The sequence below is a fragment of the Oncorhynchus tshawytscha genome, linkage group LG03 (genome assembly GCF_018296145.1).
Source record: "Oncorhynchus tshawytscha isolate Ot180627B linkage group LG03, Otsh_v2.0, whole genome shotgun sequence".
NCBI lineage: Eukaryota > Metazoa > Chordata > Actinopteri > Salmoniformes > Salmonidae > Oncorhynchus > Oncorhynchus tshawytscha.
In genome coordinates this window covers 61,746,033-61,765,705 of record NC_056431.1, presented here as the reverse complement: position 1 = coordinate 61,765,705, position 19,673 = coordinate 61,746,033, and the positions used below count along the sequence as shown (strand labels likewise).

The following is a 19,673-nucleotide window of genomic DNA, read 5'->3' as shown; positions in this document are numbered from 1 at the left end:
CACACCACACACACACTCCCTGTCGACCTTCACCGGAGCGTGCATGCACACACCACACACATCTGAGAGCGATCTCCATGGGGGAAACGCTCCATTTGTGCACATACAGAAACAATTACTCTCCACACCGTGAGCACATAATTACACATTCATCACTGGAGATCAGGATTGGAATTTTATCCAGACTTAAACCAGACAGCTAATTAAAACGTGCAAATCTGATCCCAAAACAAAAATCAACCATAGGCTACAGTAAGTGTTTGGATTAGCATGACAGTCAACTGTTTGGTTCTATATGTTTGTCTGATCTATGGTGAATGTTTTTAATTGAGGACAGTATATTCCTGCATTAAACTCAAGGATATATCTCCTTTCATCTTCCTCCATCTACAAAGGCTGCACAACAACTGGCCATGACACTGCCATTGATTCTCTCAGAATATAGGAATATTATTAATGCACGCTTCAACACACACATATGCACCACCCCCCTCACACACATCTGTGTGTGCACTTCAAAAGTAATCCCAACTCTGTCACTGCAGTGCTTCAAAGACTTAAAGAAAGAAGCAGCCAGGCTCCCCATTTCCACTGAGCCCAGTTCCATTCCTCCTGCCTTATTATGGCCCAAGGCTGTCAGCAGCCAGAGAGGCGGTGGGCTGCTGATATAACATACAACTGAAGAAGAGATGCAGCTTCCATCTCTTGTCACAGAGGCACAGAGTCTCGCTCTTACGCAATGGGCTACGAGCTCTCCTCACAACATCCAGACACCTCAGGCTGTGCCATTAAACAGTTTTACTGGAGTGGAGTGCTCCCCTTGCGCTCTGTGCATCTGTGAGCCTGAAGCTGATTTGGAACAATTTCACACACTGGATGTATCTTAAAATATGTACAGAATGTTGTGATTGAGTTGAGAAACTCACAGGAAATATTTGAAATGACTCAAAATTCTAATATATGGTTCACTGCATAGCTAATTGGAGTTTGCAGCACTACTCGTGAAACTAGTCATTTATACAAACTGCAAGCTCAAGTTTTATAAGTCCTATGTACAGGATACACATGGTATTCACCATCCAACGAAATGCTTACTTACAGGTTCCTTCTAAACAATAAGAAATAATGAAAGATAACAATAATACAAAGAGTAAATGGCAGTAGAATATACAGTATATATTTTTTTAGCACAAGCATAATACATGAAGACAATTTATAGTCCAATATCTACATGTTTTTGGGGGATGGGGGAATTGGGGAGGCAAGTGTTTAAATTGTGCAGTATTTAGCCATAATAATGAGCCTGGTAGCATGTGATGTGACATATGTTTATAGCATGAATGAGTGAGTGTGTGCTAAGGTGTGGAGAATCAGAGCAGGTGGTCAGTGTAATTCAAGTTTTCAGCAGTCTCTGAGCCTGTTGGTATCAGACCTCATGCTCCGATACCTTTAGCCCTACCATAAGGGAGAGAACAGCTTGTGGTTGGGACATGTGGGGTCCTTGATGCTGCAGGCCTTCCCCAGGCACCGTTTCGAGTAGATGTCCTGGATGGGTGGGAGCACTGTCCCAGTAATGAACTGGGCTGTCTTCGCCACCCGTTGGAGGCCCTTGTGGTTGTGGACAGAGCAATTCCAGTACCAGGTTGTGATGCAACCGGTCAGTACACTGCCTGAAGTATTTGAAGAGGACCCAAGGTGGTAGAACCGAGAGTTAGTGTGAAGGAGGTGTTGTTGCCAATCCTCACAGCCTGTGGTCTGCCCGTCAGGAAGTCCAGGATCCAGTTGCAGAGGGTGGTGTCCAGACCAAGGGCACTGAGCTTGGAGGGAACAATAGTGTTGAATACTGAACTGTAGTCAAAGAACAGCATTCTCACATAGCTGTTCCTCATGTCCAGATGTGTTACAGCCATGTAAATAGTGATGGAAATGGATTCTTCAGTGGATCTGTTGGAGAGGTAGGCAAATTAGAGTGGGTACAGGGTGCCTGGCATACTGGCCTTGATATGGGCCATGACCAGCCTATCAAAGCACTTCATGATGACCTGGGTGAGTGTGACAGGGCTAGTCATTTGGGAATGTCACCTTGTTTCTCTTGGGCACTGGGATGGTGGTCTCCTTGAAGCAGGTGGGGACTACAGCCTGGGACAGAGACAGGTTGCAGATGTCAGAGAAGATGCCCGCCAGCTGGTCAGCACACACTGAGGACACAGCCATGGATGCCATCTGGGCCAGCGGCTTTGTGAGTATTCACTCACGTCAGCCTCGGAGAGCGAAAGCACCTGGACAGAAACTCTTCCTGGATGGCTCGGGATTGTCTGCCTTGAAGCGAGCATAGAATGTGTCAAGCTCATCTGGGAGGGAGGCTTCGTGGGCACCACACAATTAGATTTGCCTTTGTAGTCCGCGATAGCCTTTATTCCTTGCCACATGGGTCATGAGTCTGAGTTGTCCGACATCAATTCAAGTTTAAGCCGGAATCCTTAATGGTGAAACTGCCATGTCTGTTTGCAATATTACAACAACAAATAAGTTACTGCAATCAGGTTGACACAGACATCATTGCACGAGTGATAGAACAGAAGAATATGTATTGCAATATTATTTTCACCACGTTTGGCGACACGCCTCACCACCATTTAGTTAACAAAACAACAAAAAATACCCATGGGGCAGACATTGGTGCTGTTCTCCCTACTGCGGATTCAATCTTTAATAGTAATAGAATAGTATTTTAATCAATAGTATTTATCAATATATAACGACAAAAGGAAGGAGCAGAAAGCTCCATTTGCATTTTAATAGTCCTGTACAGTATCTAGCGTCAGTGTTGTACCCAGTGGATGTTATACTGCACATGTACATGTGTGTCATTGTACCTTTGTAGAGGTTCTTGGGGGTCTGACAGGTGTGTCCGCAGCCATTGGTGCAGCACTTCTTGACAGTGGAGCACTCTCCATCCTCCTCACAGCTCTCCACACAGGCTGCAGCGAAACCACTGGCCTTATCAGGAGCCGGGCAGTCCCCCTGCTTCACCCCCTCCACAGACTTCAGGAACTCACAGCTAGTCAGACACTCATAGTGCTTCTTGGGAAAGAGAGTCTGAAAGGTAGAGGGGGAGGAGGAGGTGGTAGGAGGAAGAGAGGGAGGAGAGGGGCAAGAGGAGTAGGCAGACAGGAGGAAAGGCAGAGGAAAAACGTTATGCTAGATGACTTGTAGCAGTGTGTCAAGCTTCCATGCCTTCATTAAGATCAGTTTATTGGTTAATTGCACACAAGGTAAGACCAAAATTTAACTTTGATTTTAACCCAGCCCCTCTGAAAGACACATACATACAAAGGTTTTAGAGAGGTGCCTGGGAAGCTGTTGTTGTGGGGGGGGGGGTTAAGTGCCAACCCCGAGCCAACTTGGTGAAAATTCTGTCGATGTGCCCTTGAACAAGGCACTTAACCCTAGTTGCTCCTGTAAGTCACTCTGGAAAAGGGCGTCTGCTAAATGACTAAAATGTCAAATGTCTAACAGGCAGGTCAGTGAGCTAACAGGGATTGTCCTGTTTACATTTGACCTGATGACTCATTTGAGTGGTGAGTAAGTTAAACAGCTCTGATTCAATCGAACAGAGTGCCATTACATTACAGTAGAGAGAAAAGAGTCTCCACTTCGCTTGACGCTCTTCATTCCCTCAGACTTTCCTCACTCTGGAGGGAGCACTCAAACTCAGAGATGACATACGTACCTCGCATAAGTCCTGGCACTGGTTTTCCCTCAGGTCCCAGGATTCCTTGCAGGGCTCAAGGCACTGTGAAAGGGAGAAGGAAGGGTGTCAGTGCTTGAAAGACACAGCCACATCAAAGAACTGTGTGTGAGGGAGGGTCTCTCACTCAATTCAATGTAAATTCAAAGGGGCTAGACAGACAGACAGACAGAGCCTTGCGAAAGTATTCGGCCCCCTTGAACTTTGCGACCTTTTGCCACATTTCAGGCTTCAAACAAAGATATAAAACTGTATTTTTTTGTGAAGAATCAACAACAAGTGGGACACAATCATGAAGTGGAACGACATTTATTGGATATTTCAAACTTTGATTTCTAACAAATCAAAAACTGAAAAATTGGGCGTGCAAAATTATTCAGCCCCCTTAATAAGTTAATACTTTGTAGCGTCACCTTTTGCTGCGATTACAGCTGTAAGTCGCTTGGGGTATGTCTCTATCAGTTTTGCACATCGAGAGACTGAATTTTTTTCCCATTCCTCCTTGCAAAACAGCTCGAGCTCAGTGAGGTTGGATGGAGAGCATTTGTGAACAGCAGTTTTCAGTTCTTTCCACAGATTCTCGATTGGATTCAGGTCTGGACTTTGACTTGGCCATTCTAACACCTGGATATGTTTATTTTTGAACCATTCCATTGTAGATTTTGCTTTATGTTTTGGATCATTGTCTTGTTGGAAGACAGATCTCCATCCCAGTCTCAGGTCCTTTGCAGACTCCATCAGGTTTTCTTCCAGAATGGTCCTGTATTTGGCTCCATCCATCTTCCCATCAATTTTAACCATCTTCCCTGTCCCTGCTGAAGAAAAGCAGGCCCAAACCATAATGCTGCCACCACCATGTTTGACAGTGGGGATGGTGTGTTCAGGGTGATGAGCTGTGTTGCTTTTACGCCAAACATAACGTTTTGCATTGTTGCCAAAAAGTTCAATTTTGGTTTCATCTGACCAGAGCACCTTCTTCCACATGTTTGGTGTGTCTCCCAGGTGGCTTGTGGCAAACTTTAAACAACACTTTTTATGGATAGCTTTAAGAAATGGCTTTCTTCTTGCCACTCTTCCATAAAGGCCAGATTTGTGCAATATACGACTGATTGTTGTCCTATGGACAGAGTCTCCCACCTCAGCTGTAGATCTCTGCAGTTCATCCAGAGTGATCATGGGACTCTTGGCTGCATCTCTGATCAGTCTTCTCCTTGTATGAGCTGAAAGTTTAGAGGGACGGCCAGGTCTTGGTAGATTTGCAGTGGTCTGATACTCCTTCCATTTCAATATTATCGCTTGCACAGTGCTCCTTGGGATGTTTAAAGCTTGGGAAATCTTTTTGTATCCAAATCCGGCTTTAACTTCTTCACAACAGTATCTCGGACCTGCCTGGTGTGTTCCTTGTTCTTCATGATGCTCTCTGTGCTTTTAACGGACCTCTGAGACTATCACAGTGCAGGTGCATTTATACGGAGACTTGATTACACACAGGTGGATTGTATTTATCATCATTAGTCATTTAGGTCAACATTGGATCATTCAGAGATCCTCACTGAACTTCTGGAGAGAGTTAGCTGCACTGAAAGTAAAGGGGCTGAATAATTTTGCACGCCCAATTTTTCAGTTTTTGATTTGTTAAAAAAGTTTGAAATATCCAATAAATGTTGTTCCACTTCATGATTGTGTCCCACTTGTTGTTGATTCTTCACAAAAAAATACAGTTTTATATCTTTATGTTTGAAGCCTGAAATGTGGCAAAAGGTCGCAAAGTTCAAGGGGGCCGAATACTTTCGCAAGGCACCATCCATCCATACATCCATTACATCCATACAACAAAGCAAGTGAAATAAACAAACAAAAGTGAGAAACAAATTCAACAAAATCAAAAACTATTAGAAAATTATCAGTAAAACTGAAAGTTTAAATATTAGACATTTCAAGTGTTATATTAATACAATTTTAGTCACATGCACTAAATACAATAGGTGCAGACCTTACAGTGAAATGCTTACTTATGAGCCCCTAAACAACAATGCAGTACATACATATATATATATATATTTTTAGATAAGAATAATAAATAAAAGTTAAAGAGCAGCAGTAAAAAGGGGGTATTGGTGCAGTGTGAGTCAGTGTGCGGGGGCACCGGTTAGTTGATGTAATATGTACATTTAAGTAGAGTTATTAAAGTGACTATGCATAGACGATAACAGAGAGTAGCAGTGGTAGCAATACAAATAATATGGGTGTTCAGGAGTCTTATGGCTTGGGGGTAGAAGCTGTTTAGATGCCTCTTGGACCTAGAATTGGTTCTCCGGTACCGCTTGTCGTCCGGTAGCAGAGGTAACAGTCTATGACTTGGGTGGCTGACAATTTTTAGGGCCTCTGACACCGCCTGGTAGAGAGGTCCTGGATGGCAGGAAGCTTGGCCCCAGTAATGTACTGGGCCGTTCACACAACCCTTTGTAGTACCTTGCGTTCATAGGCCAAGCAGTTGCCATTTCAGGCCGTGATGAAATCAGTCAGGATGCTCTCGATGGTGCAGCTAAAGAAACTTTTGAGGATCTGAGGACACATGCTAAATATTTTCAGTCTCTTGAGGAGGAACAGGCTTTGTTTTGCCCTCTTCACGACTGTCTTGGTGTGTTTGGACCACGTTAGTTTGTTGGTGATGTGGACACCAAGGAAACTTGAAGCTCTCAACCTGCTCCACTGCAGCACTGTCGATGAGAATGGGAGCGTGCTCTGTCCACCTTTTCCTGTAGTCCACAATCATCTCCTTTGTCTTGATCATGTTGAGGGATAGGTTGTTATTCTGGCACCACACGGCCAGGTCTGACCACCTCCCTATAGGCTGTATCGTTGTTTTCGGTGATCAGGCCTACCACTGTTGTGTCATCGGCAAACTTGGTGTTGGAGTAGTGCCTGGCCGTGCAGCCATGAGTGAACAAGGAGTACAGGAGGGGACTGAGCATGCACCCCTGAGGGGGCCCTGTGTTGAAGATCAGCGTGGCGGATATGTTGTTACCCTTGCTTAAAACCTGGGGGCAGCCCGTCAGGAAGTCCAGGATCCAGTTGCAGAGGGAGGAGTTTAGTCCCAGGGTCATTAGCTTAGTGATGAGCTTTGAGGGTACCATGGTGTTGAACGCTGAGCTGTAGTCAATGAATAGCATCCTCACATACAGTTGAAGTCAGAAGTTTACATACACCTTTACCAAATACATTTAAACACCTTTACCAAATACATTTAAACTCAGTTTCACAACTTCTGACATTTAATCCGAGCAAAAATTCCCTGTCTTTGGTCAATTAGGATCACAACCTTATTTTAAGAACGTGAAATGTCAGAAAAATAGTAGAGAGAATGATTTATTTAATTCATCACATTCCCATTGGGTCAGAAGTTTACATACACTCAATTAGTATTTGGTAGCATTGCCTTTAAATTGTTCAATTTGGGTCAAACGTTTTGGGTAGCCTTCCACAAGCTTCCCACAAGAAGTTGGGTGACACGCACACGCTTTTACAGTTCTGCCCACAAATTTTCTACGGGATTGAGGTCAGGGCTTTGCGAGGACCACTCCAATACCTTGACTTTGTTGTCCTTAAGCCATTTTGCCACAACTTTGCTTGCAAGTCAGGTCATTGTCCATTTGGAAGACCCATTTGCAACTAAGCTTTAACTTCCTGATGTCATATTTGCCAGCATCAGTACTGGACAGAAGATTCCGGGCACTGAGACTCCTCCAGGCACTGCTCCAATCAAATGTCCATGCAGTGGTCCTCGCAGATGAAAGATGTTGGAACAAAAGACGTTGAGAAGATTCAATATATCAACATGATTTTCCGCCCTCATGATGCCATCTATTTTATGAAATGCACCAGTCCCTCCTGCAGCAAAGTACCGCCACAACATGATGCTGCCACCCCCATGTTCACATTTGGGATGGTGTTCTTCGGCTTACAAGCCTCGGTATTGGAGCAGTGGCTTCTTCCTTGCTGAGTGGCCTTTCAGGTTATGTCGATATAGGGTCCGTTTACTGTGGATATAGATACTTTTGTACCCTTTTCCTACAACATCTTCACAAGGTCCTTTGCTGTTGTTCTGGGATTGATTTGCACTTTTTGCACCAAAGTACGTTCATCTCTAGGAGACAGAACGCGTCTCCTTCCTGAGCAGTATGACGGCTGCGTGGTCCCATGGTGTTTATACTTGTGTACTGTTGTTTGTACAGATGAACGTGGTACCTTCAGGCATTTGGAAATTGCTCCCAAGGATGAACCAGACTTGTGGAGGTTTGTTTTCCTGAGGTCTTGGCTGATTTATTTTGATTTTCCCATGTCAAGCTAAGAGCACTGCGTTTGAAGGTATGGCTTGAAAAACATCCTCAGGTAAACATCCAATTGACTCAAATGATGTCAAATAGCCTAACAGAAGCTTCTAAAGCCATGACATAATTTTCTGGAAAATTCCAAGCTGTTGAAAGGCAGTCAACTTAGTGTATGTAAACTTCTGACCCACTGGAATTGTGATACAGTGAAGTATAAGTGAAATGATACAGTGAAGTATAAGTGGGAATGTGCAGTATGGAGTGCAATAGAGAATACATCTGTGGATCTGTTAGGGCGGTATGCAAATTGGAGTGGTCTAGGGTTTCTGGAATAATGGTTTTGATGTGAGCCATGACCAGCCTTTCGAAACACTTCATGGCTACAGACGTGAGTGCTACGGGTCGGTAGTCATTTAGGCAGGTTACCTTAGTGTTCTTGGGCACAGGCACTATGGTGGTCTGCTTAAAACATGTTGGTATTACAGACTTGGACAGGGATAGGTTGAAAATGTCAGTGAAGACTCTTGCCAGTTGTTCAGCGCATGCTCGCAATACACATCCTGGTAATCCATCTGGCAATGTGGCCTTATGACTGTTGACCTGTTTAAAAGGTCTTTAATCACATTGGCTGCAGAGAGCGTGATCACAGTCTTCCAAAACGGCTGGTGCTCTCATGCATGTTAGTGTTATTTGCCTCGAACCGAGCATAGAAGTAGTTCAGCTTGTCTGGTAGGCTCGTGTCACTGGGCAGCTCTCGGCTGTGCTTACCTTTGTAGTCTAATGTTTTGCAGGCCCTGCCACATCCGACGAGCGTCAGAGCCGGTGTAGTATGATTCGATCTTAGTCCTGTATTGACGCTTTGCCTGTTTGATGGTCTGTCAGAGGGCATTGCAGGATTTCTTATAAGCTTCCGGGTTAGAGTCCTACTCCTTGAAAGCGACAGCTCTAGCCTTTAGTTCAGTGCGGATGTTTCCTGTAATCCATGGCTTCTGGTTGGGGCATGTATGGGTCATTGTGGTGACGGAGTCATCGATGCACTTATTGATGAAGCCAATGACTGAAGTGGTGTACTCCTCAAAACCATCGGAGGAATCCCGGAACATATTCCAATCTGTGCTAGCAAAACAGTCCAGTAGCTTAGCATCTGTTGGGGGAACGTAAAATGTCTGCCTTCTTCTCCGGCGCCATCTAATGCAAGCAGCTATTATCAGCTATGCACAATTAGTTGTAGTACAAATATTACGGGAAGATACATTAACAGATAAATATTAGGTGGTATTTTACATTGTTGTTTGTGTTCCACCGGTTGCCCTTTTCTCATGGCAACGGGCCACATATTTTGATTGCTGTCCAATTTCATTGCTGCCCTGAAGCTCTGTTTGTGAACAGAGCCCCAGAACCAGCTGGCTGAGGTGACACTTCTCTAGGTTAATCTCTCTGTAGGTGATGGCTTTGTGGTGGAATGTGCTTCACTTCCTTTTAGGTGGTTGTAGAATTGAATAGCTCTTTTCTGAATTTTGATAACTAGCGGGTATAGTACAAATTATGCATCTCTCTCATCTGAAATGTACATTAAAATATTATATTACTGGTAAATGTACAGTGTTGTAACAAAGTGCAAATAGTTGAATTCTCCCGACGACTGCCAAGCACCTCCCTCAGCCACTTCCATGGCACACACCACAATCAGCGATCATACCTCTTTGTTGCAGATGCCCCACATACCTTCTGAGAACATCAACAATTTTCTACAAAAGGAGGTAACAGGCCAAGGTCCAAGGGGGATTTGTTTCTGAATAGAACAAAGAGCACAAAGTTGTCGTGACTTCCAAAATCCATTCAATAGCTGGGATATTTTGTCTGGCTCTTCTGCCCTTGACAAATTCCTTTTAAAAAATGCATCAGCATAACCCCCCTCAACCACCCTCTTCCCCCCTTCCACCTCATGTCTGGACCTGATACAGTTTGGCACTGGCACCAACGCTCTCCCTCTCTCTGAACCTCGACCAGTCGTACACATATAGCATAGTTAATAGATGATTAACACACCCAGTTAAAATGTTCTTGGGATTCCCTTTTCAAACACGTGGAATTTATTTACTGGATGTTCGGCGCAGGCATGGGATCAAAGAGCAGCCTAGTTGTGACTGCAGTGCAAGTTGTTTAGCCCAACATATCAGATGAGGAATTGATAATGAAAATACACCAATAACGGTCAGACTCCAATCGCTGTAAACACAACAGCTTGCCCTCCACAAATCAAACTCAATAAGGCTAAATGTAATAAAAAACATGAATGTCCAAGGGAATCAGGCATCAGATGCCACAGCAGAAAAGGGGCATGAGTTCAGAACCTCAGGTAGGATAAAGGGGCTGGAGGTTGATGTGTTCCTGGTGCTGCTAGTTGGCTGCTACAGAACCAGTGGTACTAGCAGAGCCCGTAGGAGAGTCTCCCACAGAGGAACCACTGCTTCTGTGTGGTTTTGACGGGACAAAACCACAGTGACGAGAGACCTGCCAGAGCTAGTCAGCTCCATTCAACTTGGACCCTCTGCACCAGCTCCAACAGAAACCCAGCAGCTAACTGTCAGACTCCCCCACTGCATTCCTTGTATGGGAATGTCCAATATGTTGGTCAGCAGGGGGGAATCATCTTTGATAAACGAGATGGAGACCTTCTGTGAGAGGAGAAATGAGAGCTAACGAATGTTCGTGAGGTGAACTTGTGGCCAAAGACTTTTGGATGTCTCGCTTCAAAGACCATTAGATACAGTATATTAGTCAGTCAGAGGATAAAGTACAGTATTTGTCCATGTTTCACTGACGCAGAGACGAGCGGTTAATAATCTCTTAAATTGCACCGTTGATGTAAGAAATGACTCATCTCAGCCAGGGAGCTGAATCTGTGTTTATGAGTTTTTAAATTAGCTCATTAGCAGCATCTGTCATTATGCCATTTCCAGTGAAAAGTTTATTTGCTTTTTATGGAGTGCGTAAACCTGGCTTCTGGGAGGAATATGGAGCAATCAGGGCCCTGTGCTCAGCTCACCTGCCAGTTCTCAATTACACACTGTGGTCTCTCAGAACTCTGGTCACTTGGTCTCACCTCCTGTGTGGGGTTGGCGGAACACTGTCTGGACACTCAAGTGTTGAGGAGTGAGAGAAAGGGGATAGAGGCGGGAGACCGTTACATTTTTCTTCAGCGGCTTCAACCTCCCCTAAAACCAAGTACAGTACTGACTGTATGTGATGAGCACAAGTTCAGAATGAACCCCTGGAGACTCAAAATAAACCACAGGGGGGAAAACACAGAAATAACTTTCAAGAAAACTTCAAGTGCATTAGAACAATAGTTTTACATACAATAACATACTCATTCATAATAAAATGCATGTTTACATAATCCTACTGGTGTCTTTCAAAACCGCATATGTCCTCACAAATGATAAGTTATATGTGCTAATTTAAGCCTAACACATTTCCAGTTGCAGTAAATTATAGTAGGCGTCCTTGGTAGTAGCAGCACTAACGACCAGCCTATCTAGCCTAAAGGAACCTCAGCCAGCAGACACAGCACATGCCAAAGTCCTAAAATCCCATCTACAAATCACTTAACATACCGTAAGCCGTGGGATCAAGCCAATTTTCCCATTAAAAGATCATGTGTGCATGGGAATAAATGCATTCCATTGGTTGAAGAAAGGCTCAGGTCACTGTATGGTTCATCACAATTGGATATAAACTCAGCAAAAAAAGAAACAAATGTTTACACAACAAGATTCAACAACTGAGGCAAACTGAACAAGTTCCAAAGACATGTCATGTGACTAAAAAAATGGAATAATGTGTCCCTGAACAAAGGGGGGTCAGTATCTGGTGTGGCCACCAGCTGCATTAAGTACTGCAGTGCATCTCCTCATGGACTGGACCAGATATCCCAGTTCTTGCTGTGAGATGTTACTCTTCCACGAAGGTATCTGCAAGTTCCCTGACATTTCTGTGGGGAATGGCCCTAGCCCTCACCCTCCATCCGACAGGTCCCAGACGTGCTCAATGGGATTCAGATCCGGGCTCTTCGCTGGCCATGGCAGAACACTGACATTCCTGTCTTGCAAGAAATCACAAGCAGTATGGCTGGTGGCATTGTCATGCTGGAGGGTCATGTCAGGATGAGCCTGCAGGATGGGTACCACATGAGGGAGGAGGATGTTTTCCCTGAAATGCACAGCGTTGAGATTGCCTGCAATGACAACAAATTTAGTCCAATGATGCTATGACACACTGCTCCAGACCATGATGGACCCTCCATATTTCGATAAACGGAAATCCGACCAGCACCCCTGGTGAGAGAAAACCGCGACTAGTCAGTGAAGAGCACTTTATGCAAGTCCGGGTCTAGTCCAGCAACGGTGGGTTTGTGCACATAGGCGACGTTGTTGCCGGTGATGTCTGATGAGAACCTGCCTTACAACAGGCCTTTACAAGCCCTCCGTCCAGACTCTCTCAGCCTATTGCGGACAGTCTGAGCACTGATGGAGGGATTGTGCATTCCTGGTGTAACTCGGGCAGTTGTTGTTGCCTTCCTGTACCAGTCCCGCAGGTGTGATGTTCGGATGTACCGATCCTGTGCAGGTTTTACACGTGGACTGCCACTGCGAGGACAATCAGCTGTCCGTCCGGTCTCCCTGTAGCGCCGTCTTAGGCGTCTCACAGTACGGACATTGCAATGTATTGCCCTGGCCATATCTGCAGTCCTTATGCCTCCTTGCAGCATGCCTAAGGCACATTCACGCAGATGAGCAGGGACCCCGGGCATCTATGTTTTGGGGTTTTTTCAGAGTCAGTAGAAAGGCCTCTTTAGTGTCCTAAGTTTTCATAACTGTGACCTTAATTGCCTACCGTCTGTAAGCTGTTAGTCTTAACGACCATTCCACAAGTGCATGTTCTTTCAATGTTTATTGAACAAGCATGGGAAGCAGTGTTTAAACCCTTTACAATGAAGATTTGTGAACTTTTTTGGATTTTTACAAATGATCTTTGAAAGACAGGGTCCTGAAAAAGGGACGTTTCTTTTTTTGCTGAGTTTATAATTGAAGTGAAAATGGATTGAAACTTGCGTTTGAAATGCTTGCGTGTCAAGACAAGTGGAATTGAGATGGCATTCCATGCGCAAAAGATTACAACATAGATCCGACCTTGTATGTTAGTGCATGAAGCTTATCACTTGACATTCGTCTCACAATAATTTAGTACAAAAATATGTTTTCATACAATAAAAAAAACAAAACAAGGAAGTGTATTGAGGGAGTGGATATGTCATAAAAAAAGTATTTGAGTATTTGTATTTGAGTTCCTCACTGTGAGAGCTCTCCCAGGTAACTGACAATCTGTCAGCGTTTCGACAGTCACACCCACAGAACTGACATTTTAGTAGAAGAGGGGGTGTGAGCCATGACAGATGTCTTGCCAAAGCAAATAGGAGACGCTTTGTATAATTACAAAGGTGACTCAATCAAAAGACAACATGGAAGGGAAGGCGGCTAATTGTGCTGGTCATGTTGCATCTGTCTGGTTAACTTGGGTGTCAGTCTGAGATAGAGTTGAAGCTAATGCCTAAGACTGGACATCCAGACTAACATCTTTTGGAATAACAATGTGACATGAGATTGTTCTATAATGGGTTAACATATTTATATGCAAGTTTCTACACCAAAAAAATATGGTGAATTGAACTGTTTTCACTCCCAGATGTGAACGAGCACATTGACTATCGGTAGAGGCTTGAGTTCCACCAGAGCTCTTGGCTAGAGCAATGTATGAACAAAAGTGTTTGTGCTCCTGACTCTCCCTTTGTGTCCTTATCATCCTCCCAAAACAGTGAGTGGTACAGTACATTCTGCATGGCGAAGTAGAGCCAGCCATGGCCCATCACTCCCCATTTCACGCTGTAGTAAAACACAGCAGTTGTTGCACTGGTGAGCCCTGAAAGGCTTTCTGTGGGGCTGATGTGAGAGTCAGGGACTGAATGGCTGCCAATGCCACAGCTCCGTCCTCAGTTCGTTACGGAGTAGGGAATACTGCTTAGCTAGGTGTGTGTGTTAATCCTAGAACTTCCACGGGCGGCTGCTGGTTATCTTAGTCCATCGTAAAAAAGGCTCACTTCCCAACGGGGACAGCTGGAACAACAAACTCTGAAAAATGTCTTGCATAAAATGTCACAGAAAGTGTTATGCTTCAGTTAATGAAGCGTGAAACGCTACCAGTCGAGATTGCCGCAGGCTACACAACACACACTGTAGACATAATAAAAGGCAGGAACATCATTCATACTAACGTATTACATAGGAGACGGTTTCCCATACCGTCTGAGCATATTTGTACAATCATGGGGCGGGTTTAGGAGAGATGCGTGTGGCTTTCTGACAACAAGCTATATGATTAATTCCTTTATTTCATAAACGTACTGTGATCCATAAAAATAAAAATCATATTTCTATACGTGGATAACCAATATGATAGCTTTCCATCCATTCTTTCAACTATGAAGTTGAAAGTTGGTGGTGGGGGAGATATTTACGAGGCGTGTCTGGAGTCTCAGGGAGGGTGCAGCGCTGCAGCAGTAGGGACAAAACTCCTCTGGGTGAGGGCTATATGGAGGGATCTCTGTTGTTGATCACACTGTAAATCTCATCTCCTATCGCAGATAAGTTATGACCCTTATCTGCTGCCCTGGCACTTTTCACACACATCACCAGACTCAATCGCCACTCACTTGCTAAGAGCCCAGCTCATATCTATCAACCCACACAGGAGCTACCTGGTTAAAGTTCCTGCTCTTTATCCCTGTCCTTTCCCTCCCGCAGTCTCAGAAGAGCTGCTATGAGCACCATTACTCTTGATGTTTCTCCCGTCTTCCCTATGTTGCCCCTCATTCTTATTCATGGCAGACGGCCCACTTCAAACTGCATAGCGATTTCAAAGTCAGCTTGATTTCCATCCAAATCCATTTTAGTCAAGAGTTTTATTTCAACCCTGTCCTAGAAAACATTTTTTTTTAAGTGAATTTCATTACATATTTGAAATTGATGAATTGAAGTTGTACATCTGGTGAGGAGTTTCCTGTCAAAACAACTGTGAGGCCAACACATCAGAACAGTTTAAACATATTTCATTGAGTGTTGGGTTGTGAATAAGTAGAAAATCGTATATGCTCTAAAGGCTTTCCAATAGGTCTTTGATTTGCCATTAACTTTCATAGGATTGTAAAAATGTTGACAATAAATCTGGGTGGAGTGACTTTCGTGAGCGATTACACAATAAAGTTCAGTGTACCTTGAGTTCAGTAAACCGTAGACATTCCTTCAGTGGACTGAGTAACATGAGGTGTGGGTGTGCATTAGGCTCTCAAGTTGTGTCTCTCTCTCTCTCTCTCTCTCTCTCTCTCTCTCTCTCTCTCGCTCTGTGCAGTAAACCAACACAGGTGCGTTTGGAATTTCAGTCAAGACACACTGCCACACTAGAGTGTGTGAGTGGATTAGGTATGTCAAGGTTGGAGGAGAAGGAGGCCGATTAACTGAAGTGCTCTAACTTGAAACTTGATTCTACACCCCCCCCCAGCACACACGCACAAACAAACGGGGACACACACATCCATGCACGTGTAGCATATGGGGATGTGTGAAACTTAAGCCTCGTTCACATTATCCATAAGCACCCCATTACATTGCGCCAGATGTCATGCATTTCAAATGGGGACGTCCACAACGGAGTGGAATCGCCATGTCCGGACACATGCGTGTGTTAGTCACACTGGTCGCTGCTTCATGCACGGAATAATGAAAGGTATGCCCCCAGTCACCTTCAGCATTCAAATGTTTGTAAAATGACTGGAGCAATATTAGGCTTTATTAGTTGAGTGACAACCATCATTAATTTGGTAGGTTATTGTCGATTTTATGTCAATTGTTCAAGTTCACCATCAGCAATAGTTTTGCTATGAACAATCATGTACAGTGAGTGTACAAACATTAGGAACACCTATCTAATATTGAGTTGCACCACTTTTGCTCTCACAGCAGCCTCAATTCATCAGGGCATGGACTCTACAAGGTGTTGAAAGTATTTCACAGGGATGCTGGCCCATGTTGATTCCAACTCTTCCCACAGTTGTGTTGTCTGGATGTCCTTTGGGTGGTAGACCATTCTTGATATACACTGGAAACTGTTGAGCGGGAAAAACCCAAACTGGTGTGCCTGGCATTCCAATCAAATCTTATTTGTCATAGGTTACAATGAAATGCTTACTAACAATCCCTTAACTCTTAATTGAACTGCATTGTTGGTTAAGAAAATATTTACTAAATAAACGTAAGTTTAAAAAAAATTGTAAAAAAAAGTAGCAAAATAACAATAACGAGGACATATACGGGGGTGTACTGGTACACTGTGCGGGGTACAGGTTGGTTGAGGTCATTTGTACATGTATGTATGGGTAAAGTGACTATGCATAGATAATAGAAAACGCGTAGCAGCAGTGAAAAATATAATGGAGTGTGTGGGGGGGGGGTGTAAATGTAAATCTCGCCTTACGGTCAGATGCCGAGCAGATGCCATACCACGTGGTGATGCAGCCGGTCAGCTCTCAATGGTGCAGCTGTAGAACTATCTGGGGACCCATGCCAAATCTTTTCAGTCTCCTGAGGGGGGGGGTTACCAAGTCATCTTCACGACTGTCTTGGTAATAATCAATAATTATGCTCTTTATTTAACCATCTTGCTTAAAAACGTTATTTGTTCATCAACAATTGTGAATAACTCACCACAGGTTAATTAGAATGGTGTGCTTGAAAGGATGCATATAACTCTGCAATGTTGGGTTGTATTGGAGAGAGTCTGTCTTAAAATCATTTTCGATACACAATCTGTGCCTGTATTTAGTTTTCATGCTGGTGATGGCCGAGAATCTACTCTCACATACGTACGTGGTTGCAAAAGGCATTATTTTCTTAACAGCGCAATTTGCCAAGGCAGGATACTCTAAGTGCAGCCCAATCCAAAAATCAGTCAGCGGCTTCTGATTAAATTCAATTTTCACAGAACCGCTTGTTGCAATTTCAATGAGGCTCTTGTGGACTGGAGGCAGGGCGTGAAAGGGATAACGAATCGAGTTGTTCGTGTCATCCGTTTTGGGAAAGTACCTCCGTAATTGTGTACCCAACTCACTCAGGTGCTTCGCTATATCACATTTGACATAGTCCGAAAAGCTTGAGTTTATTTGCACACAAAAGAACCAAACAATGATGGAAAGACCTGTGTGGTGTTCTTGTCAATGCAAAAAGAGAAGAGCTCCAATTTCTTAATCATAGCCTCAATTTTGTCCGCACATTGAATATAGTTCTGGAGAGTCCATGGAATCCTAGATTCAGATCATTCAGGCGAGAAAAAACATCACGCAGATAGGCCAGTCGTGTGAGAAACTCGCCATTATACAAGCGGTCAGGCAAGTGAAAATTATGGTCAGTAAAGACAACTTTAAGCTAGTCTCTCAATAAAAAAATAAAACATTTTTAAAAAAGTGTCAATACTTTGCCCCTTCAAAATCAGCGCACTTCAATATGTAGTAAAAGTGTTACATGGTCGCTGCCCATATCATTGCATAGTGCAAAAAATATGAGAGTTCAGGGGCCTTGCTTTAACAAAGTTAACCATTTTCACTGTAGTGTCCAAAACGTCTTTCAAGTTGTCAGGCATTCCCCTGGCAGCAAGAGCCTCTCTGTGGATGCTGCAGTGTACCCAAGTGGCTTCGGGAGCAACTGCACGCACGCGTGTTACCACTCCACTATGTCATGGCTTTTGCGCCATCAGTACAGATACCAATACATCTTGGCCACCAAAGTCCATTTGGATGTCACAAAGCTATCCAGTACTTTAGAAATAGCCTCTCCTGTTGTCCTGGTTTCCAGAAGAGAGGTCTTCCTTAATTGGCCCCTCATAAACATAATGGACATATACCAGGAGCTGTGCCAGGCCCACCACGTCTGTTGACTCATCCAGTTGTAACACATAGAATTCACTGGCTTGCTTTGAAACAATTACTGCTTCTGTATAGTGTTTTGGGCCTTTTCCCGAGCATTGTCCCAGTCATATTCGTGGCAGCAGGAATAATTAAGTCCTCCACAATAGTATGGGTCTTGCCTGTCCAAGCCACTTGGTAGCTCACCATATAAGACCCTTCTAGCTCCTTCTTATTAAATGGTATCTGTTGCTTTTATACATATCTTAATTCTCACTCAAACTCCCATGGCTTATTTTTCAAATTGGCATGTTTCTTTTAAATGTCTGTGCAAGAGTGAAGGTTTCATTGAGTTGTGAGATAGTACTTTTGCACATATAAACACACTGTGGCTGGGGAAAGGCACTACTCCCAATATGTGAACCCCAAATCAATGTAGTTCTCATCATATTTGTGCATCTTCATTGGTCCAACATCCCAGTCTGTTGTTCGGTGCTTTCCCGGGTAAGGGGGCAGTAGCTCTTGGGATGCATTAGATTCACAACTGTCCGTGTCCATAATAGCAGGGCTAACAACAAATGTAGGGTTACTGATGCTTGCATTGGGTGTGCTCGTGGAAGCAGAATAACATGTGTCGTCGAAAAAGGTGCAGTACTGCTGGTAGTAGCAGGCCTTATTTTTTTAACCATTTATCCATTTTCAAGTAAACGGAATGAGCAGCAGCTACGTTTGGCTACATTCGGACCGTTAGTGAAATTCTCACGAGAGTGTTACGGGTAATGTGATTGGATGTTCATTTTTTGACCAGGCTACCTGTATTTGACATAGTGTTGTTATTTCACTGAATACTAGGATGGTTTAAATTTATTTTTGGCAGTGAAACGAGGCTACTCAGGCGAGAAAAAAACCTCACCCAAATATATAACCCCGTTGGAAAATATAAAATGGACCGTTTGAAAATGTGAAGACTTTTCTTTTTTTTTTAAATGCGAATCACATTTTAATTTGGCGTACCCCTGTACTACAGCGTATTCAATTTACGAGCAGAGACATTCTTCAAAAGGACAAAGGACTCAGTTGGGCAAAACGGCCTTCCATCTACCACCAACCTACCGAAGCGCAGCTCAGAGTAAATATTTATTGCATTTTCCTTTTCCAAATGGGCAGTAATTTAGAATGCATAAGGTACTGTATTTACGATAGCACAGCGTCACCATTTGTTCCTCAGTCTTCCCGCTCTTTCACCCAAACCCTTTTCTTTTGTGTAACCAGCTGTCATATCTGTTAAGCCCGCTAGGGACGTTTTCCTTTATGACGTAATTTGTAATCAAGTTATGATTTAAATATGTGTATGTGTAATTCGTTAGGTATTTAGTAAATAAATAATTAAACCCAATTTTGTATTGCTGATTCAACTTGTTAGCCAGGGTTCGTGCAGATAATCAAGAATTTACAACTTTCAGATGAGACTGAATTAAGATGACGATTAATATCATCGAGAGGGAAAGATGCACCTCTACTTTTATCTAGCTTTTCGCATGCCACCTTCGGGAAGACGGTCAAGTGTGCTAGCAACGCA

General features: G+C 43.7%; 1 protein-coding gene across 1 annotated transcript in view; it reads right to left on the bottom strand.

The window, feature by feature from the left end:
• LOC112233794 (anosmin-1) overlaps nt 1-19,673 on the bottom strand; it is a 68,193-nt gene that overhangs the window by 24,144 nt on the left and 24,376 nt on the right. The window contains exons 3-4 of the mRNA XM_024401665.2: nt 3,734-3,796; nt 2,877-3,099 (exon numbers count right to left, since the gene is read on the bottom strand). Of these exons, the coding sequence (XP_024257433.1) occupies nt 2,877-3,099; nt 3,734-3,796 (286 nt within the window). The remainder of the gene's footprint in view (nt 1-2,876; nt 3,100-3,733; nt 3,797-19,673) is intronic.